Below are 18,829 nucleotides of genomic sequence, written 5' to 3'. Positions count from 1 at the left end.
TGAAGTTCCAGATGTTGAGAAGATATTTTCAGTCTGATTTTATCAATTTTGCCTTTGAAAAAAGTGCAAACTCATTGCATTTATTAGTTGAGACAAGTTCAGGTGCTAATGGTGAGGGGGGTGGGGTTGTTAAAATCTCCACAGTTGAAAATAGTATGCGAGAGTTATTTGTACTTCTACTGATGATATTTGAGAAGAAAGACTCTTGACTCGTTCTATTGCTAATCAATACAGGAATATGTCTTGGGCCTACTGGGCCTACATTTCTATTACAGGGACCCCAACAATATCAAACAACCATATTGCAATCAGAGTTAGTGATTTGATCACTGTTAGTGTCAGTATTGTCCAAGGAGGTTTGTGAGACCTTTACAAAATTCTCCTCTTTCTTCATCAAAAAATCTGACATGTCACGGTTTGCAGGGAGTTTGGATCCTAACGCACGACAAACAACAAATTTGGAATGATGAGCGCTTTTACTCAGAAAACGGACAGCACGACTTAACACGAACAAAGACTAACAAAGCACAGAGAAAACATGAGGGCTTAAATACACAGGTGGGCTAAATTGTGTTTGGGTCTGGATGCGGCCCGGAGTCCGCCTATTGAGTAACTCCTCACTATGGACAGCTGTTATAAACAGTTTGGGAACAACACACAGTGTCCTTGTTAAGGAGTGCTGTAAGTGAAATGAAATGGAAATGCAGTGGTGTTAATATTTTATTTATTGTAAAAAGAGAGTATTATTATATAGTGCTGAGCATACCTCTATGTTTAAAATAATATGCAGCATAGAACTCAGCTAATCAGGCTTCTTTACATTTCAGTCAATAAAACATAGATCAGGTTACAATGGTGCATGACAGACTAACAATATTTATTTTATTTATCAGGCCCTACTTGGGCAAGTGCAAAGTTAGTCAATGAGTAAATGTCTCATGCATGAACTAAAGTGATCATGTGGTGTGGGGGCACTGAGCGGATCCACTGGTGTTTGAGCTAAGGTCCCTGGTCATGTCATTAGATAGACAGATTTTGCATAATGTTGGTAGACTTTATGCTGTATTCCAGACAACTCAGATGCCGGTCGGACTTCTGTTCTGATTTTGAAGTCGGGGTGGTTCGACTTGCCCTGTGTTTAGAAGTGGGAACTCTGACCACAATTGGCACTCTATTATACTTTTTCCTAGTAGTCAAAATTCTTGACCTCCGAGTTTGTCTAGAATGAATTGGGAGATTCCAACTGGGAAATATCTGACTTCCGAGGTTTCTAGAATGCAGCAAGAGAAGTTGTGCAGGCAAGAGAAGTTGTGCAGACCAATAAATCCTTATGTTAGATGAAATTATGAATTTCTAGTTCTGGCTATGTTCATAGAGAAAAGGAAGAAAACAACCAAATCTCTGACCATACAGCTATTATAGTTGCACAATGGTAAAAATCCTAGGCTTCCTGAACATTGTAAAGCTTTGTGAATGGGCAAGAGCCCAATACTAGCACCAACCTCCTGTACTGTGCATTGCAGTATTAAGTCCATTACCTAGGAACTTTGCATTGTTCACTGCTGACTGGAGGCTAGTTTAATAGCACGAGGCTTTCTGGAATGACAGAAGGTGTCGAGTGTCTCATGTTTCTGGCCTTAACATTTAACGCCGTACCTAAAAAAAAAAACAATAGAACATACATAATCTAGCAAATCAGACTTTCAACTTGGTTTACATATTTTATAAAAGAATACTATTATTACTAAAAAAAAATAATCTAAAGAAATCACTTTTTGAAATAAATACAGGGAAAAAATACTTTTCCACGATATTCAAGTTTTTGGCGATGCATCCGTTTACATCTACTATGGCTGTACTTTAAGCTTGTGAAACACAAACAAGACATTATAGGTGGACACCAGCATGGCTTCTATTGATTCTACAGCCGTCAAAAATATATGCAGATCTTACTTTTAGATCTATGGCATATCACCACAAGTGTGACGATACCCAGCAGACCGAGAGAGACGACCAGTAGAGAGCCAACCAGTGTGAGCAGATAAACGGGAATTCCATCTAGGGGTATAGCCAAACACAAAGATATTTATGAACAGACATACGTACAGCAGTCATTATAGTTATGACATTATAGTTATGACATTATAGTTATGACATTATAGTTATGTCATTATAGTTATGTCATTATAGTTATGACATTATAGTTATGACATTATAGTTATGACATTATAGTTATGACATTATAGTTATGTCATTATAGTTATGACATTATAGTTATGACATTATAGTTATGACATTATAGTTATGGCATTATAGTTATGACATTATAGTTATGGTTCTAAGGACAGGATAACAAAAAGAAAGAGCTACAAAATATTAGTGCATAGGCACCCCACTACACACAAATAGGGCTCTATCTTGCACTTTAGCGCAATTGACTTCACGCAAATCGTTTTGTGGGCGGATCTTTGGCGCTGTTTCTATTATACCGGCGAAATCATGACTGTTGCGCCCGACGCAAATCTAAAATGGGGTGGTCTGAAGTAGCTACATTAATCATGGGTGTGGTTTGGGCATAACGTGCAATAAACCAATCAGAGCGTCATTTAACAACAGGCACGCTTGTTCCATAGCGGATTGTTATTATGATGGCGGAATTGCCAGGCGCAGCCAGGAACGGTTCACAGCGCTATATTCAGTTGGGAACAGTTTGCTATTGATTTTTCCTCTTGACAAAATGTAATACAGAAATGTCACTTTCCGATGTTTTGGGATCACTCTCACTGAATCACGAGGTTATGAATGTATGGTGATATTTTTGCACTATAATCTACCTCACTATAGAGTATAGACAATGCAGATCTGTCAGATAAGCTCTCCTCTCCTGTGCTGCTGCTGGGGCATTTGGGTTAAATAGCATTGGCATGCAGTTCAACATCACGTCTCATTAAGTCCTCTAATATTTCCTAATTTATGTCATCAACACATCCGTGATTCGTGGAAATGTGTACACTAGATTTATACCTATTTTTTCACATCGGACACTGATTTCCCTCGTGTAGCAATATTTGTCCTTGTAATTATGTATGGTTTGGAGAAATGGGAACTGCATCGTATAGATGAGAGGAGCAAAGTGCATTTCGCAACACAGGCGCCCAAGCAAGCGCTCCTGCAGGTGTAAGCTACGGCTGTACCTACCATCCGGCAACAGAAACAGTTGACCTTTCCAACTCTGCACAGTATCCCATTATAACTGCATGAAAATAGGCTATTTACAATATTTTATGTAAAGTAGAGTTTGTAAACACGTTATCCTCAACTTAATGCACGCACAACTTTTGTTTGAGCAGGAGAGAGAATAACAATGAATGGACGCAGCAACTACAGAAATTGTAGCCAAGGCTACTTGCTGCTTTCTTTTAATGTCTATGGTTGCTGGTTAACAGCACATAATAAGCTTATTTAAGCGAATTCACAAACTCAAGACTTCAAGGCCATCATGGATATAAAACGTTTTTTGAAAACAACGAAAGGATGGAGGGAACAAAGCAAAGTTTGAGTTATTTCAGATGGGCTACAACAAGGTAGGCAAAATTGTGGTGCTTGTCAAAACCTTAGTGCAGCTGGAATAATGCTTATAGGCTGATGTTAAAGCGCACACAATGTTTAAAACCATACACAACGGTAAATTGAAACAAAACTAAAGGTAACTTTATAGGTCTGTATAAAGTTGTCCAAATTAATAGGTCGTAATTAGGCGTTGTTGTAAAGATATTGCATGTAGATGTACTATATAGGCTACTACATTTTTAGTTGACCAATGCACGAACAAAACCGGGAAATGGACAAATATTATCAAGGCATGGAATGTTTCCATCTGTGCACAGGGTGTCTGTAGATCGGTGTGCATAGCATTCATTTCTGCAGGCCTGTGGCCATGCATGCGCCCTTAAAATAGCATCTGAATTTGCGCCACTGGCGGAATTGTTTTCTGAAACTGCAAAATATCAACAGGGACCGTTTGCGCCGGAACACGCCCCCTCTTTTCGCTGAAACGCCCCCGTGGGCGCACATGTACCTGGAGGGAAAATTCCAATATGCGCTGACTGCAAAATAGGAAAGACAAATGCGCGAGTATACAAAGTCAATTGCGCTGGTGTGCACGATAGAGCCCATAATGTTATAGTATACATAATATTAAAAATGATAGAGAGACAATAGAGAGAAAAAGGTGTCTACCAATGACTATGACTTGGGGGCTCTCTCTGCCAGTGACTGTGACCCAGCTCTCTGGTGACTCTCCCAGCTCTGGGTGTCTGCACTGATACGAGCCCGCGTGTGCCTTTGAGACTGCAGGGATGGTCAGCTCTCCCGCTGATTGGCTCTGAAGGAGAGAGCCGTCTTTATAGAAATCAGCACTGGTGGTTGAGGGTCTACTCTGAGATACACAGCGCAGTGTCAAAGGATCTCCTTCAGTCACAGGGTGGGTAGGGCTCTCCAGAATCACAAACCCAGCTGAATTAGAGTGAACACACATGGCAAAGCAAGACTTATTTAGCCTACAAAGTGACAGGAGTAGACATACTAGGGGTGTAAAGATTAACCGATACGTATCGGTATCCGTTTTTAACATGTAAGATATGGCTACATCGATACGTGAAGCCCCGTATCGGAATAAAACTGAAATGAACCGGTCGTTATATCGATTTACATGTTACGAATCGGTTCACAACCTTTTCTGCTCGCTCAGACTCTCCTTTACGTTGCAAACAGCGCGTTCATCCCACTTCCGGTTTTGAAACTACACGTGGCACGGATTTGTGGGTAATGCAGTTCGTTTTGGGCTACATTCATTGCCCAAAGTTGTCAAAGGACTTCTTTACCCATACATCTACTGCAACTTAAGCATGACAACTTCATGAATCGGGTCGCTTGTTTGACCAAAATCCAGCGCGAAATTAAACACTTACTGTAGCATTCCTAAACGGCAATGATAGTCTGTAGAGTAGCCTTACGTTTGATGAAGGGATTTCCTTCATGTTAAAGAATAATTTGGCCCTTACTGCTAAAACTATGCACAAATTATTATTTTGTTCATATTCACTTTTTTTTTTATTTTATTTTATTCTTGTAGGCTAGGCTATATGAGAAAAGGCCAAGATTGTCTTAAGCACTGTTTTATTTTATTTCGGTATTGTCTTACCTCAACAATAGGCTACAGCTCCTTGAAAACAATCAGATATAACTCTATAAATCTATAAAGTCTATAAAAATGTATTTGGTTGTTGTTTTTGACTGAAATGTAGACTATTCTTTTTTCATTTCAATACAGTATATGATACAAACCTCAGTTTAGATAATCATATTCACACATTTGTTTTTGCCTAATTGACATGACCATGATAATTGATAATATAAAATGAATGTGCACCTTAAGCAAATGATAAAAAATCTTTCAGAATGCTTTCCATTCTTCAACTGCATCGAATTGTATCGAATCGTGTCCATGTATCTAGATGTGAATCGTATCGTCTTACATGAGAGATTCACACCCTTAAGACATACCATACCTTTGAAATCATTGGTTCAGCCTAACCATCTACATTGATCAAAGACTCCTAACGTTACTTCCTACTTCTCCTAAACTTTCCAAACTGACTGCTGATGCTGTTTACTGTCAGGAAACAATGTATGTGGGCCTACCTTTGCTGTAAATAAATGTCTGTATTTTTCCAACTGCATTTTTTTTATGTTTGCAGGCGTTGCTCTTACTGCTCTTTCGGTTTCGAATCTATAGCGTCATCCCCTCTCATTGCTGATTGGGCAGGTAGTCTGCCGACCGATGGAAACGCTAGTGACCTGTCGTGTTCCAGACTAGTATCCCTCCCTGAAAGGAGATCTAATGTGGGCGTGTCCAGGTTATATGGAATGTGCTATATAAGTAAACTTGTTTTTATTGCTGTTAATGGTTTGGTTTATCTGTAATACTTACAGGTTATTGATATCTTCACAGCATTGCTGTGTTGTCCAGTTTCAGACTCACACCAGTACACTCCCCTATCCCATACTGAAGTGCTGCCGCTGCTGCATGTGGGTCCAGCTTCTGATCTCCAATTACGAGGACAGTCTGACTCCTCTTCTCTGTTTGTGGACCATCTCAGCCTCCATCCAGTAGAGTTGTCCTGCACCTCACAGCTCAGAGAGACGGACTCCGATTCAAACAGCTGAGCTCTGTTGGGTCTGATGACCAGAGAGGCTGGAGGAGACAAACCTGAGATGCAGACGAGTAACAGGTGAACTTAAGATTCAGAGTCAGTCAAGAAACAGTCTGAAACTCAGTGGAGTTCAAACTGAGACAAATGAGCACCTGTAGGAGTGTTTTACTCACCTGTGACCCAGAGAGACTTCACATCGCTGAAGTCTGTCTGATAGGTTGGATCTCCTCCCTCTGCTCTGCACACATAAAGCCCAGTGTGTTGAAGAGCAACAGGGCTGAGAGTGTAGGAGCCTCCAGCTCCTCTGCTGCTGTCTGAGAGGAGCTTCACAGAGTAAGTGTTCCCTCTGTAGTGAACATCAGGTGAGTTGCGTCTATAAGGAACAGTTCTGGAGGGAACTGCTCTGTACCAGAGGAACGTCCAGTTTAAGGAGGTGTGTCTAACCTCACAGGTCAGAGTCACTGAGTCTCCTTCAGCTGGCCAGCTGTGTGAAGAAACTCTGAGAACTGGATGGGGTCTCACTGTTGACAAGCCAAGAAAAGTGTTTTGAAAAGAAGTGTATTTATTAAACTGGTCTTAACTAATTCAGTCAGTGTTGGGAAAGTTACTGAAAATTAGTAATTAGTTACAGTTACTAGTTAACTTCTTTCAAAAGTAATTGAATTACCTTACCAATTACTGTATATCAAAAGTAATTAGTTACTAGAGAAAGTAACTTTTGAGTTACTTTTAAGTCTGCTTTTAAAATGTCAATATGAACAGTACTGAAGTCACACACACAATAAACCTAATTTTTAGACCTATTTATTGTAGTTTCAACGGGCCTTCAAATCAATAGCCTTGTGCATGAGTTCTCAAACTTTTTCCGACCACAAAACATTCTACAATGCATGAAGGCTTCCCTGACCTTGTTTTGTGCCACCCTCACCATCTAGGTGGTTTGATAGATATGTACACCACACTGCCTACTGCTTGCCTTCTACTACTACTAGTATGCATGGTGGTGCACTGACACGGAATTCTGCAATATAGTAAGTTATTATTATCATTATTATTGCAATCCTATTGGCTACATGGAATGAGTTCAATGGGATGTAATGTGAAACAATGTTAAATGGCTTATTTTCAAAGCAGTTATTGTCTGCTCACACACACATACAACCTTAGGTTATCCTCATCCTGCTTTGAACACAGTTGTATTATATAGCATTTTAAGCACCACCAGTTTGGGAAAAGCCTGCGCTTCACAAGTGCTGACCTATCGAAATAAGTTCTAATGCGCATCCGAGGGTTTGGGGTTGTCGCGCACTATGCAGAAGGTTACTCTTCGGCTGATAAGGTGTTCCAGAGAGAAGTTGCATGTTCTGTCGCAGACAAATGAATCCATAACACCAATGGACGCCAATTCCGATGTAAACATACTGTGCAAATAACTCAAGTCGCTGTAGTATGTACGGTAGGCTATTTGGAGGTTTCTTTATCTGGTAAGTGAAATCTGCATTTTCCTCTCGAGTTAAACGAGTGCTTGCTTGTGCCAAGGCTATATATAGGCTACTGTATGTAGGCCTATTGGTGTTGTGGCGTGGCTATGTTGTAAGAATGAGAAATTGATATAACGAGGCTTTTTTAAAATAGGCTAAAAAAGAGCAGAGATAAAATAAACTACAATGCGCTTTTACTGTAGTGGAGCTTACGAGATGGAAACGAAAGGGAAAAGGCTTTTAAGATGCCCATTTAAATTGTAGCCTAATGCACTCGTGTGTTTTTTTTTTTTTTTTTTTTTTATTTGCAAACATCATTGACATTACAGAAAATGCAACACTACGACATGCACATGAATACTACATACGACAAACAGACGTCCATTACATAAACACATACTGTAACTTAACAAGACATCACATTGACTTGGCTTCCACAAACATAACACAACATAACATTAATAACAGAAAGGCTAAGGATGATTTTAAGTCCAGGATGATTACAGATATGATTATCAGGGATGAAATTGATGACCGGAATGAAAAGAAGGGGGATGGGGGGGGGGGGTGCGGATGGTAGCTCTAAGAGTGTGAATGAGGTGGTGTTGGGATGGGGGTGGGGATGGGGGGAGGGGTAGTGAGTATGTGAGGATGTATGTGTGTGTGTGTGTGTGTGTGTGTGCGCATATGTATAAGGCTGGTTTGCTGTTGGGCCAGGAGGAGAGAAGCTGGAACATAGAGAGGGAGAGAGGGAGGGTTTCAGGAAAGGAGTTGTAATTATTCTATTAATGATAAGTATAATAATAGGAATAACTGATATCTGTTTTCTAATGATATATAGTCTGTTAACAAGTTTTTCCAATGAGTGATGTGAGCTTTTTTCTTAGATTTCCAGTTCATGAGGATTGTTTTCTTGGCGATAGTCAAGCGCTACCAGTAGTGTTTTATTGCCGGAGTTGCTTAAATTGACTGTGGATGTATCACCAAGTATGCATAAGGAAGGGGGATGCTGGGATGTGACAGCCAAAGATGGAAGAGAGAGATTTTGTGACACTCACCCAGAAGTGGTTGATTGGAGTGCAATGCCAAACCGCATGAATGTATGTATCTGGGTTATTTTATGTGCAGTGAAGTGGAATCTGTGAAGAACCTTGTATTGTATTAGTTGTAGATTACTATTCTTTGTCATGAGGTAGATGTTTTTGCACATTTTGGTCCAGAAGTCGGCACCGGGGAGTAATTGATAAGTCTGATTCCCATTTGTGATATGGCAGGCCAATTGTTTTTTCTGAACAAGATATAATTTTGTAAATTTGGGAGAGTATTTTTTTTGGGAGAGGGAATATTAAGCAGCTCTGAGATTGGTGGGGAATGTCAAGGTTAGCTGTCTGGATGTTAATTTTTCCTAGGATAGATGATTTAATTTGCAGGTATTGTAAGAAGTGTTTACTCTCGATGCCGTGCTTTCTGGACCAAACAGGAAAATGAGGCCAGATTATTGTCTTGAAGAATGTGTTGAAGGTGAGTGATGCCCTTTCCCATCCATGTGTGAAAGTTAAGTGTTTTTTTATTGACGGTGAAATCTGGGTTATTCCAAATCAAAAGCGAATTGATGGTGCTATAGGTGAATCAGTGATGTGGTAGAATCTCCACCAGGCTGTCAGAGTAGCTGAAATTGTTGGGGCTTTGAAGGATGGATGTTTTTGACCCGACTGACTGCAGAAAGGGAGATCTGAGATTTTAATTTCTTTACAGATTGTTTGTTCTAGGTCTAACCAGGTGTTGTCTGAGGGGGTGGGGTGTAGCCATTTGTGGATGAAGTGGAGCTGGTTGGCCAGGGCATAGTGCTGGAAGTGTGGGGCCTCTAGTCCTCCCATTGCTTTTGGTTTTTGGAGAGTGGCGAGTTTGATCCTTGGGGTCTTATCTTTCCAGTAGAATTTAGTGATTAATGAATCGAGAGACTTAAACCAGAGGGTGGTGGGCTGGGTTGGAATCATAGAGAATAGATAGTTTATTTTGGGCAGTATTGTCATTTTGATTACTGAGATTCTGCCCATGATGGATAATGGGAGGTTCTTCCAGCTTGAAGGTCATCATCTATTGAAGTGAGTAGAGGGGAATAATTTAGGCTAAATAAGTCTGACAGCCTGGGGAGACTTTTATCCCTAAGTAAGGATATAGTTAGTGCAGAGTGGGATAGGTGAAGAGTTGGCTGTCACATCCCAGCTGTTGGGATGTAATGGGAGAACTGCAGATTTATTCCAATTGATTGAGTATTCAGAAATTTTAGAGAATGTGTCAATGAGTTTGATGGTTTCTTCTACTGATGTTGTGGGGTCTTGAAGAAAGAGAAGAAATGTCGCCAGCATAAAGGCTGATTTTGTGATGCATATATGGAGTCTGGACACCTTTGATGAGGGGGTCTGACGGATGGCAGCTGCTAGGGGTTCAATGAAGATTGTAAATAGTGAGGGGAGAGGGGCACCCCTGTCTAGTTCCCCGTGAAGAGTGAAACTTTGTGATGTTAGTCCATTGGTGATTACTGTGGCTGAAGGAGAGGTATATAGAAGTTTAATCCAGTTAATGAACGACTCCCAAGCCAAACCTCCCTAATGTGGAAAACAGGAAATTCCAGTTCACCCTATCAAAAGCTTTTTTCTGCGTCAGAGTTGCAATGATGGTATTATCTTGAAAATTTGTAGAGTGATACATTATATTTAACAGTCTGCGGGTGTTGGTGGATGAAATTCTACCTTTAATGAAGCCTGTTTGGTCTGGGTGGATAATGGATGGGGTGACCTCTGCTAATCTGTGTGCTAGCATTTTTTATGCGATTATCTTATTGTCCACATTGAGGAGAGAAATTGGTCGGTAGCTGGATGGCAATGTTGGGTCCTTATTGGGCTTGAGGAGCAGTGAAATTGAGGCTGTGGTGGAACTAGTTGGAAGACGTCCTTTCTGTTTTGATTCATTAATCATTCTGATGAAAAGTGGAGCTAAGATGGTCCAAAATTGTTTGTAGAACTCAGCAGGAAAAGCCATCCGACCTGGTGCTTTATTATCGGGCATCTGTTTCAGAGCATCAAACAGTTCTTGTTGAGTTATAGGTGATTCTAGGTTTTTATTTCGGGTCTCATTGAGTTGTGGTAATTCGATGCTGTTTAGGAAAGAGTCTATGAATTCCTGGTTGGGGTTTATTTCTGAAGAATATAGTTTATTGTAAAACTGGTAAAAAACATGATTTATTTCTTCAGGTGAGCTGGTTAGCTTCCCCTGCTGAGTTCTTTATGACCGGGATTGTTGATTTTTCTTTGTTACGTTGGATTTGATTTGCTAAGTATTTACCTGATTTATTGCTATGGTGGAAGTTTTCCTGCCTTAGACGGTGAATCATAAATTGAGTGTGTTTATTGAGTATTTCATTGAGTTTGAATTTATGTTTCCGAAGTTTTGCCTGTGTTTCTTCAGTTGGGTTGCTTGCATTGGTTTCTTCTAACTGTTTAATGTTATTGTTGAGTTCTACTTCCTGTTCTTTTTTTCCTTCTTTTTTTTTTTATCTGAATATGAGATGATTCTTCCTCTGAGTACTGCTTTTCCTGTTTCCCACAGAAGGGAAGGAGATGATTCAGGGGAGCCGTTCATTTCTAGAAAGAATGCCCACTCTCTCCCAACAAAACTGATGAAATTTGGGTCTTGTAAGAGGGATGTATTAAAACGCCATTTGCTAATTGGTCGCTGTTGGTTCGTTATGTTCCATTTAATTGTAACTGGGGCATGATCGCTAATGACTATGGGATGAATAGTTGAATCAGAGATATTTTTCATTATAGAGTTGCTGGTTAGAAAATAATCAATACGGGAATAGGAGTGGTGGACCGAGAGAAAAAAGAGTAGCATTTGGAGTCTGGGTGCTGAAGCCGCCAACCATCGCCAAGGCCAGAATCGCCATGAACTGTTTTATTGTTTTTGTGGATTGCCAGATTCGTTTGCTTTTAGAGTGATCAGATCTGTCAAATGTGGGGTCTAACACTGTATTAAAGTCGCCTGCAATTATGATGGGACAGCCCGATAGAGTTGAGATGGAGGTGAAGAGGTTCTGAAAGAAAACTGGGTTGTCTGTATTAGGGCCATAAACATTAACAATTGTTACAGGGGTATTGTGAATTGAGATGTTTATGATGACAAAACGTCCTTCTGGGTCTGTGATGGTGGCGTTATGGATGAATGAGATTCTTTTGTTAATCAGAATGCAAACTCCCCTTTGTTTTGTATTGTAAATGAGATGAGAAAAATGTGATTGAATTGTCTTGATTTGATGCGGGTGTAGTCTAATTCTGAGAGATGAGTTTCTTGTAGGAGACATATGTCAGCTTTTAAACTATCCAAATGATTTAAGATTTTCAGCCTCTTTGCCTGAGATCCAATCCCACGGATGTTCCAGGTCAGGAATGTAAGTGTTACCATGTTGTGATTGTACAGTTATGAAAATGTTTGATAAGGTAGGTATTGTGTGTGTGAGAGTGTGTGCAGGTGTCAGTTAGATAGGAGAGGGGGAAGGGGGGGTGGAGGAATAGGTGTGTAATGTGGTGTGCGAATGAGATGTAAAGGGTAGGGGCTGAGAAGAATATAGAGCATAAAGAGGTAGGAATTTGGTTCTGGAGTGGTGACAGCATGAACATTTCCTGTTTAGCATTGAAAACATACAGATCATAACTTGACTTTAGCCTATAGACATAATAAACAAAAACAGACAGGACACACAAGCAAACATGTATAGACAAAACACCATGAATAACATTAAACATTGAGAGAGCAAAAGAGAATGGGTGGGTAGGGGGAGCAAAAGGAATGAAACATAAGAAGAGAGAAGAGAGAGGTGATCCAAGCATCAGTAGGCAGTGGGTTAGAGAGAGTTGAGGGGTGACAATGTTATAATCAAGATGTATGTTGGCATGATGTATGATGTGCTATAGCCAGGTGGTGATATTGGGGTTGCGATACAGAGTTCCATTGACATACAGTTTATCGACTGACAGTGCTGCTCGCTTTGCCCTCTTGCCTGAGTTGTTTCATTATGGGCAAGAGGGCTCTTCTTCTTTCCTGTATTACTTGTGGGAATTGGTCGCTTAGTCCCAATGAAGTGCCTTTCAGTTCTTTCCCTTTGCTTTTGATGAGTTCTTTGTGTTTGAAGTGTTCGAACTTGGCGATAATTGGAGGAGGTTTTTATTGTCTTTGGAAGTGAGACGGTGTACACGGTGGAAGGTAATCTTGTCAACTGTTTCTGGCGGTAGTTTGAGAGATGACTGCAAGAATTCTTTAACTGCTTTCTCTGGGTCAAGCCGGGTGTATCTTTAGAAGTTGGCAGGGGAATTCGAAAAATGAGGTTATCAGCATGCTGCGGCACTGGAGGTCTAGGATTGTTTCTTTCATGATCCGATTTTCGCTGGTGAGTTGATTAACATGGTCGGATAAGTTTGTAATATTTCCTTTGAGTTCACGGTTTTCTAATGCGAGTGTGTCGATCTGTGATTGGGAAAATTCGGGCTGGCTTTAAGTCCTTAATATCTGCGTGCAGATGTTCCAGTATTGCAAGTTTGTTGTTTATGGATTGTAGTAAACTGACCTCGATGGATGTAGAAGTAAGCGCAAGCGTAGGTGATTCTGGTTCAGTCTCTGTTGAGTAGTCACGAGTGCGTTTCTTGCTGGGTTCAGATGACATAACGTCTAGAATGAAGAGGTTGCCGTTGGAAAAGGTGGAGAATATAATCCTGAATAATGCAGAAGTGCAGATCAGACTGAACATCGCGAGACTTTGGGTGAGATCCAAAATGGCAGCGCACTGAACACTGACGCTTGTAAACAGAAATACAAAACTTTATTTTTCTTCTACTAAAAACAACCACTACCTCTCTACACTCGTGTGTGTTTTAGCATAAATACGAAATAAGGAGGAATGTGAGGAGGCTCCTATTAACTGTAAAGAATGCATCTGCAATCTAAACATGTACACAATCGCTGAAAACACAGCTAATGTCGGGAGACGTTAGATCAGAAGCAGCAAATGTGCATCTGTCATCTTGTCTGCAGTCGTTCATTCAAGATCAACAAAGTAACGCAAATAACGAACTCTTTGAAATTTCAGTAATTGTAATTGCGTTACTTGATTTACAAAAATACTTTGTTACATGCTCGTTACCACTAAAAGTAGTGGAATTACAGTAACGCGTTACTTTGTAAGGCATTACTCCCAACACTGAATTCAGTACACATACACAGACAAAATACTGAGGGCCAGATGTACGTACATTTGCGAACGTAGCGGTCTCAGCGTCATGGACACACCGCAGATTGCGAACGCCGTCAGACCCAAGTTTACGTCGTATTTATCAATCGTTCAATCTTTAGTGTAAACTGCGCCTTTCTCTGCCTTTCTCCATCCATAAAAACGCACTTACTTAACGCCCACAACTGAATGGCAGCGCCTACATACAAGCGCAGTTGAATGAAGTTAACTGATGATAACATTAAAAAGAATCAAACGTTTAGCGATCATGAAATAATACATGATATGATGTAAACAAGCAGGGAGATAATGAAGATTAGTAGTTCTACTCAAATAACTTGGGCACTATCCCCCATTTATGCAGTGATCGGGCACCCTTTTTAAAGCAACACCAAAGAGTTTTTTGTACCTTAAAATAATGTTCCAAAATTGTTTCTGTAATGTATTGAGTTCGATTTGCTACAGTCTGTTCTGTCCTAACACATTACCCGTAGTGCTGTATGTACGCATGCGCAGTACAATAAACGTTGCATTTGGCTCTAGTTAAAAGCGTGTACGTTGACTGGAATATCTTACATGGTGTCAGAAGATTTTAAGAACCGAAACTGAGCGGAAAAAATGTCGTCGCCGCAGTTTGAACACCCCAAAATAGATTGGGACGCCTCTGATTTATTTCAACAGTTTTCAAGATTCCGAAGTCACGTAACGTTTGTGTTTGATGGCTCCCTCTCCGACCTGTCGGCTAAGCAACAGGCAGGCTGGCTAGGAACGTGGATCGGTGAGCAAGGCAGGGAGATCTAGAAGACGCTAACCTGGGAAGACGGAGGAAAGGAGGATCCGGATAAGGTACTGGACAAATTTAGCAATTATACTGTATCAGACCTCGAAAAAATAAGGATAGCAAGGCACCGTTTTAAACAGAGAAAACAAGGGCCGACTGAAAGCTTTGATAACTTTGTGAAAGATGTTAGGCCAATTCTGATGGACTGCGAGTATGCTAACCCAGACGATATGCTAATTGATGCCATAATCGTGGGAGTGAGGGAGAAACGCGTCCAGGAGTGGCTGCTCGAAAGAGGTGAGAGCCTCACGTTAAATAAAGCCATAGAACTTTCACAGCAGTTCGAAGTGTCACAGAGACAAATGAAAATAGTTAGAGAAGAGGATTCACAAATATCAGCAGTGTCTTTCAAACCGAAGCAATTTTTGCCAAGAAAAGAAAATGAAAATAAGAACATGCCCTACAAAGGAAATGCTACTTACTGATCAAAAGAATCATTCAATTCATCAAAAAACTGCACCAAGTGTGGAAAAGACCCACAGCACAAGTGGAACCAAGGCAAGTGCCCAGCGAAAGACTCTGTTTGTTCTTACTGCCACAAGCCCAATCACTGGGTGGCAGTGTGTCACAAGCGTGCAGTGAACACTGTAAGTATTGAAACGAACCAAGACTTACCTGATGTTGATGAAATGCTGAGCATAAATATGATGCAGTCAGAAGACCCCACTGTCGATAAATGGGTGGTCAAATTGTAAATTCTGTCTAAAGAAGTGACATTTAGAATTGACACAGGAGCAAAGTGTAACACATTGACTCTGAATAGCTACCAGTTGCTTGCCCACAAAGGTGAGCTGCAGCGCTCTGACATAGTGCTCCGCTCATACTCTAATCACAGGCTGAAGCCTGTAGCTGCTGTCAGTCTGGAAGTAAAGTCAAGAAAGTGTAAAGTGAGCACAGTGTTTGAGATTTTGGACATTGCCCAAGAAAATGTGCTCAGTGGCGCTTCAGCTGAGGCGTTGGGGCTGATTGTGCGCCTGGATATGCTGGAGAGTGCTGCAGAGAGGCGCTACGTACGGAACCCTGACAGCACCGAAACGCAGCGTATTCCCACTGGACTTGAGCTGACGCGCACCACTGGGAAAATGCCAGGTAAATACACCATAAAGCTCTAACCAGGTGCAAAAGGTGTAGTCCATCCTGTACGCAGGCAGCCAGCCGCTCTCAGGGACAAGATAATAGAGAAGCTGCATGAAATGGAAGAAGGCGGCTACATTGCCAAAGTTGAGCAGCCTACTGAGTGGGTGAGTTCCATGGTCGCTGCAGTAAGAAATGGCAAAGTGAGAATTTGAATAGACCCGAGCGACCTGAACAAAGTCATAAAGAGAGAACATCACCCCATGAGAACAGTAGAGGAGGTCGTCTCAATGATCCCAGGTGCCAAAGTCTTCTCCGTCCTAGATGAAAAATCAGGATTTCTACAGATAGAGTTGGATGAGCCATCGTCCTTCTTCACAACTTTCAATACACCAATAGGTCGGTTTAGATGGCTTAGACTCCCTTTCGGCATTAAATGTCCCGAAATCTACCAGCGCATCATGGACCAGATGCTCGAGGGCATCGCGGGAACTGTAAGCGTGATGGACGACATCCTTGTAGCTGCCCCCACAGTACAAGAACATGACGCAATTCTGTGCAGAGTGGTTGAGAAAGCAACTAGCTACAACTTGAGGCTTAACTTTACCAAATGCCACATACGCCAGTCTTCCGTCCCATATGTGGGACACCTGATAACAGCTGACGGTCTGAAGCCGGACCCAGCGAAGGTGGAAGCTGTTCGGGACATGTCTCCACCGTCAGATAAAGAATCTGTCCACCGCTTCTTGGGCTTCGTTACTTACCTGTCGAAGTTCATCCCCAATCTCAGTGAAGTAGATGCGCCGCTGCGGCAGCTGCTCAAGAGAGAAGTGGAGTTTGCATGGCAGCCAGCGCAGCAACAGGCCTTTGACAAACTAAAAGAGCTGTGCACACATCCCCGTGTTAAAGTATTTTGATCCTGTAAAAACTGTAGTGATATTCTGTGATGCCAGCAGCAGTGGACTAGGAGCAGTCCTGCCTAAGATGACCAGCCCGTTGCTTTCTCCTCAAGGTCACTTACTGACGCAAAAACGCGCTACACGCAAATCGAGAAGGAGACACTCTCAATTGTCCATGCCTGCACCAAGTTTGAGTAGGCTACAATATGCAACCCATTGGCAAACGTTTACACCTGGAGATGTCCTTTTAGCTCGTGTCATGTTTGCTAGCTTGTGGGCTCAGTTTGTGTAGTGCAGTGCTACCAAAATCATAGAAATTAATAACATTGTTAGACATTTACCTCTTCTATGATCCAAGAATGATTTCATACGAGTTATTTTTTAACATTTATTTTAACTAATGACATAGAAAACATCCCGAATTCTACCCACATATCGTAATGCACTATGCAAAAAGTTATTTCCATTCGTAGCCGAACAGTGTTCCATTCCACTTAGATATGTTATTACGCTACTCACATCCTTAAAGTGGCAGGCAGTCAATTAGACTTACACACCACCAATGTAATAACATTAAAGAAAAGTGTAGTCTAATAGTTTAAATCAATATGAAATTACTAGATACTTAGTTGGCTATTAGTAATTATGCAAGTCACAGAATATGAATTATTAAAAAGATATGAACTTAATATGAATTACAACATATATGAATGTATTGAAACATATGACATTATGCCATCTCTTTAGGGGGCTGTCTTTTTTGGACAGTTCTACGAATGGTTATACTGCTTTGTGAATTACCCCAGTCAAAGTATTTACACAAATAAAGTAGACCTACTTTGATTTTCTGTAACCCTTATTTACCTTTACTTATCCTTTTTAATAAGCATCAAGATGATCCGTGTAATTTTGGTCTTACTAACCTTAATTACCCTCAATTAAAAAATAATAATAAAAAAAAAAAATCGCAACTATTTTTGCAATTTTCACTTCCTCTCGCAATTTCTTCGTAACAAACAGCTAAAAACACCACAACTTCCATCGCAATTTTTTAGAAAAGTTGTTGCGAAATCAGGTATTTTAGATCGCAACAATCTCAAAAAATCCTCACGAAATCCTGGAGGGACTGGCTATCTGAGAGCACAACAGAGATGGATGGCCTTGAGTGTATCTCTATGTTGAACTTCGTCTCCGTCAGTGATCAGAAATATGCAGAACTAAAAGAACGCACAAAAGAAGAGCTCAGACGTAAGGTGCCCGTTCAGGTACAGCCATATTGGGACTCAAGAAGTCAGCTCGCACTGTCCGATGGACTCCTCTTCAAAGGACTGCGGATAGTAGTGCCCCCCACCATGCATGAGCACATGCTGAAGCTCATACACCAATCGCACCTGGGGATAGTAAAGAGCAAACAGCGAGCGCGTGAGGCCCTCTACTGGCCAAGTATGAGTGCCCAAATTGAAGAAGTAGTTAGAAACTGCAGTTTGTGTGCAGATTTTCAGAATAAACCAGGGCTTTGAACCGGTTCAAGGAACGAAAACGAAAACCGGGAACTTTTTGTATTTTACAGGGAACAGGAACGAAACCGGAAACGTTATTATTTTTTATGTTCTGTAACAGGAAGACTTATTTAAAAATAATCGGTTCAAAGCCCTGAAATTCCCTTTGAGAAAGTAGCATCAGACCTCTTTGAATTTGAAGGAAAGCAGTACATCCTGCTTGTGGACTACAACTCAAAGTTCATTGAAGTGGATGTTCTGAGAGACACACGCAGTCGCACTGTCATAGAGACAATGAAAGCGCAGTTCGGCAGGCACGGCATCCCAGCAACATTGAGGACTGACAATGGCCCACAGTACTCCTCAGAGGAGTTTAAACACTTTTGCATGAGTTACAGCATCCTACACGCCACGTCTTCCCCACACACACCACACTCAAACGGTGAAGCGGAGCGTGCCGTGCATACAGTGAAGAGGCTCTGGCACAAGGCACCAGACAAGCATCTTGCACTGCTGGATTACAGGACTACTCCCTTT

At 41.1% G+C, this 18,829-nt stretch overlaps 1 protein-coding gene across 6 annotated transcripts in view; it reads right to left on the bottom strand.

Moving 5' to 3' along the window:
* Window positions 1–707: 707 nt before the first annotated feature.
* LOC125299834 (Fc receptor-like protein 5) overlaps window positions 708–18,829 on the bottom strand; it is a 54,597-nt gene continuing 36,475 nt past the window's right edge. For 4 of the 6 annotated variants that reach the window (XM_048251304.1, XM_048251306.1, XM_048251308.1 and 1 more), the window contains 5 exons: window positions 6,389–6,736; window positions 5,993–6,271; window positions 4,240–4,515; window positions 1,954–2,058; window positions 708–1,656 (listed from right to left, as the gene is read on the bottom strand). In XM_048251304.1, coding sequence (XP_048107261.1) covers window positions 1,574–1,656; window positions 1,954–2,058; window positions 4,240–4,515; window positions 5,993–6,271; window positions 6,389–6,736 — 1,091 coding nt within the window. In that variant the 3' untranslated portion in view covers window positions 708–1,573. Of the gene's footprint in view, window positions 1,657–1,953; window positions 2,059–4,239; window positions 4,516–5,992; window positions 6,272–6,388; window positions 6,737–18,829 lie in introns of those variants that run through there. The other 2 variants (XM_048251305.1, XM_048251307.1) reach the window with 2 other exon arrangements.

The sequence above is a fragment of the Alosa alosa genome, chromosome 8 (genome assembly GCF_017589495.1).
Source record: "Alosa alosa isolate M-15738 ecotype Scorff River chromosome 8, AALO_Geno_1.1, whole genome shotgun sequence".
Lineage (NCBI taxonomy): Eukaryota > Metazoa > Chordata > Actinopteri > Clupeiformes > Clupeidae > Alosa > Alosa alosa.
The sequence above is the reverse complement of the archived record's forward strand: the minus strand, read 5'-3'. Positions and strand labels throughout refer to the sequence as shown.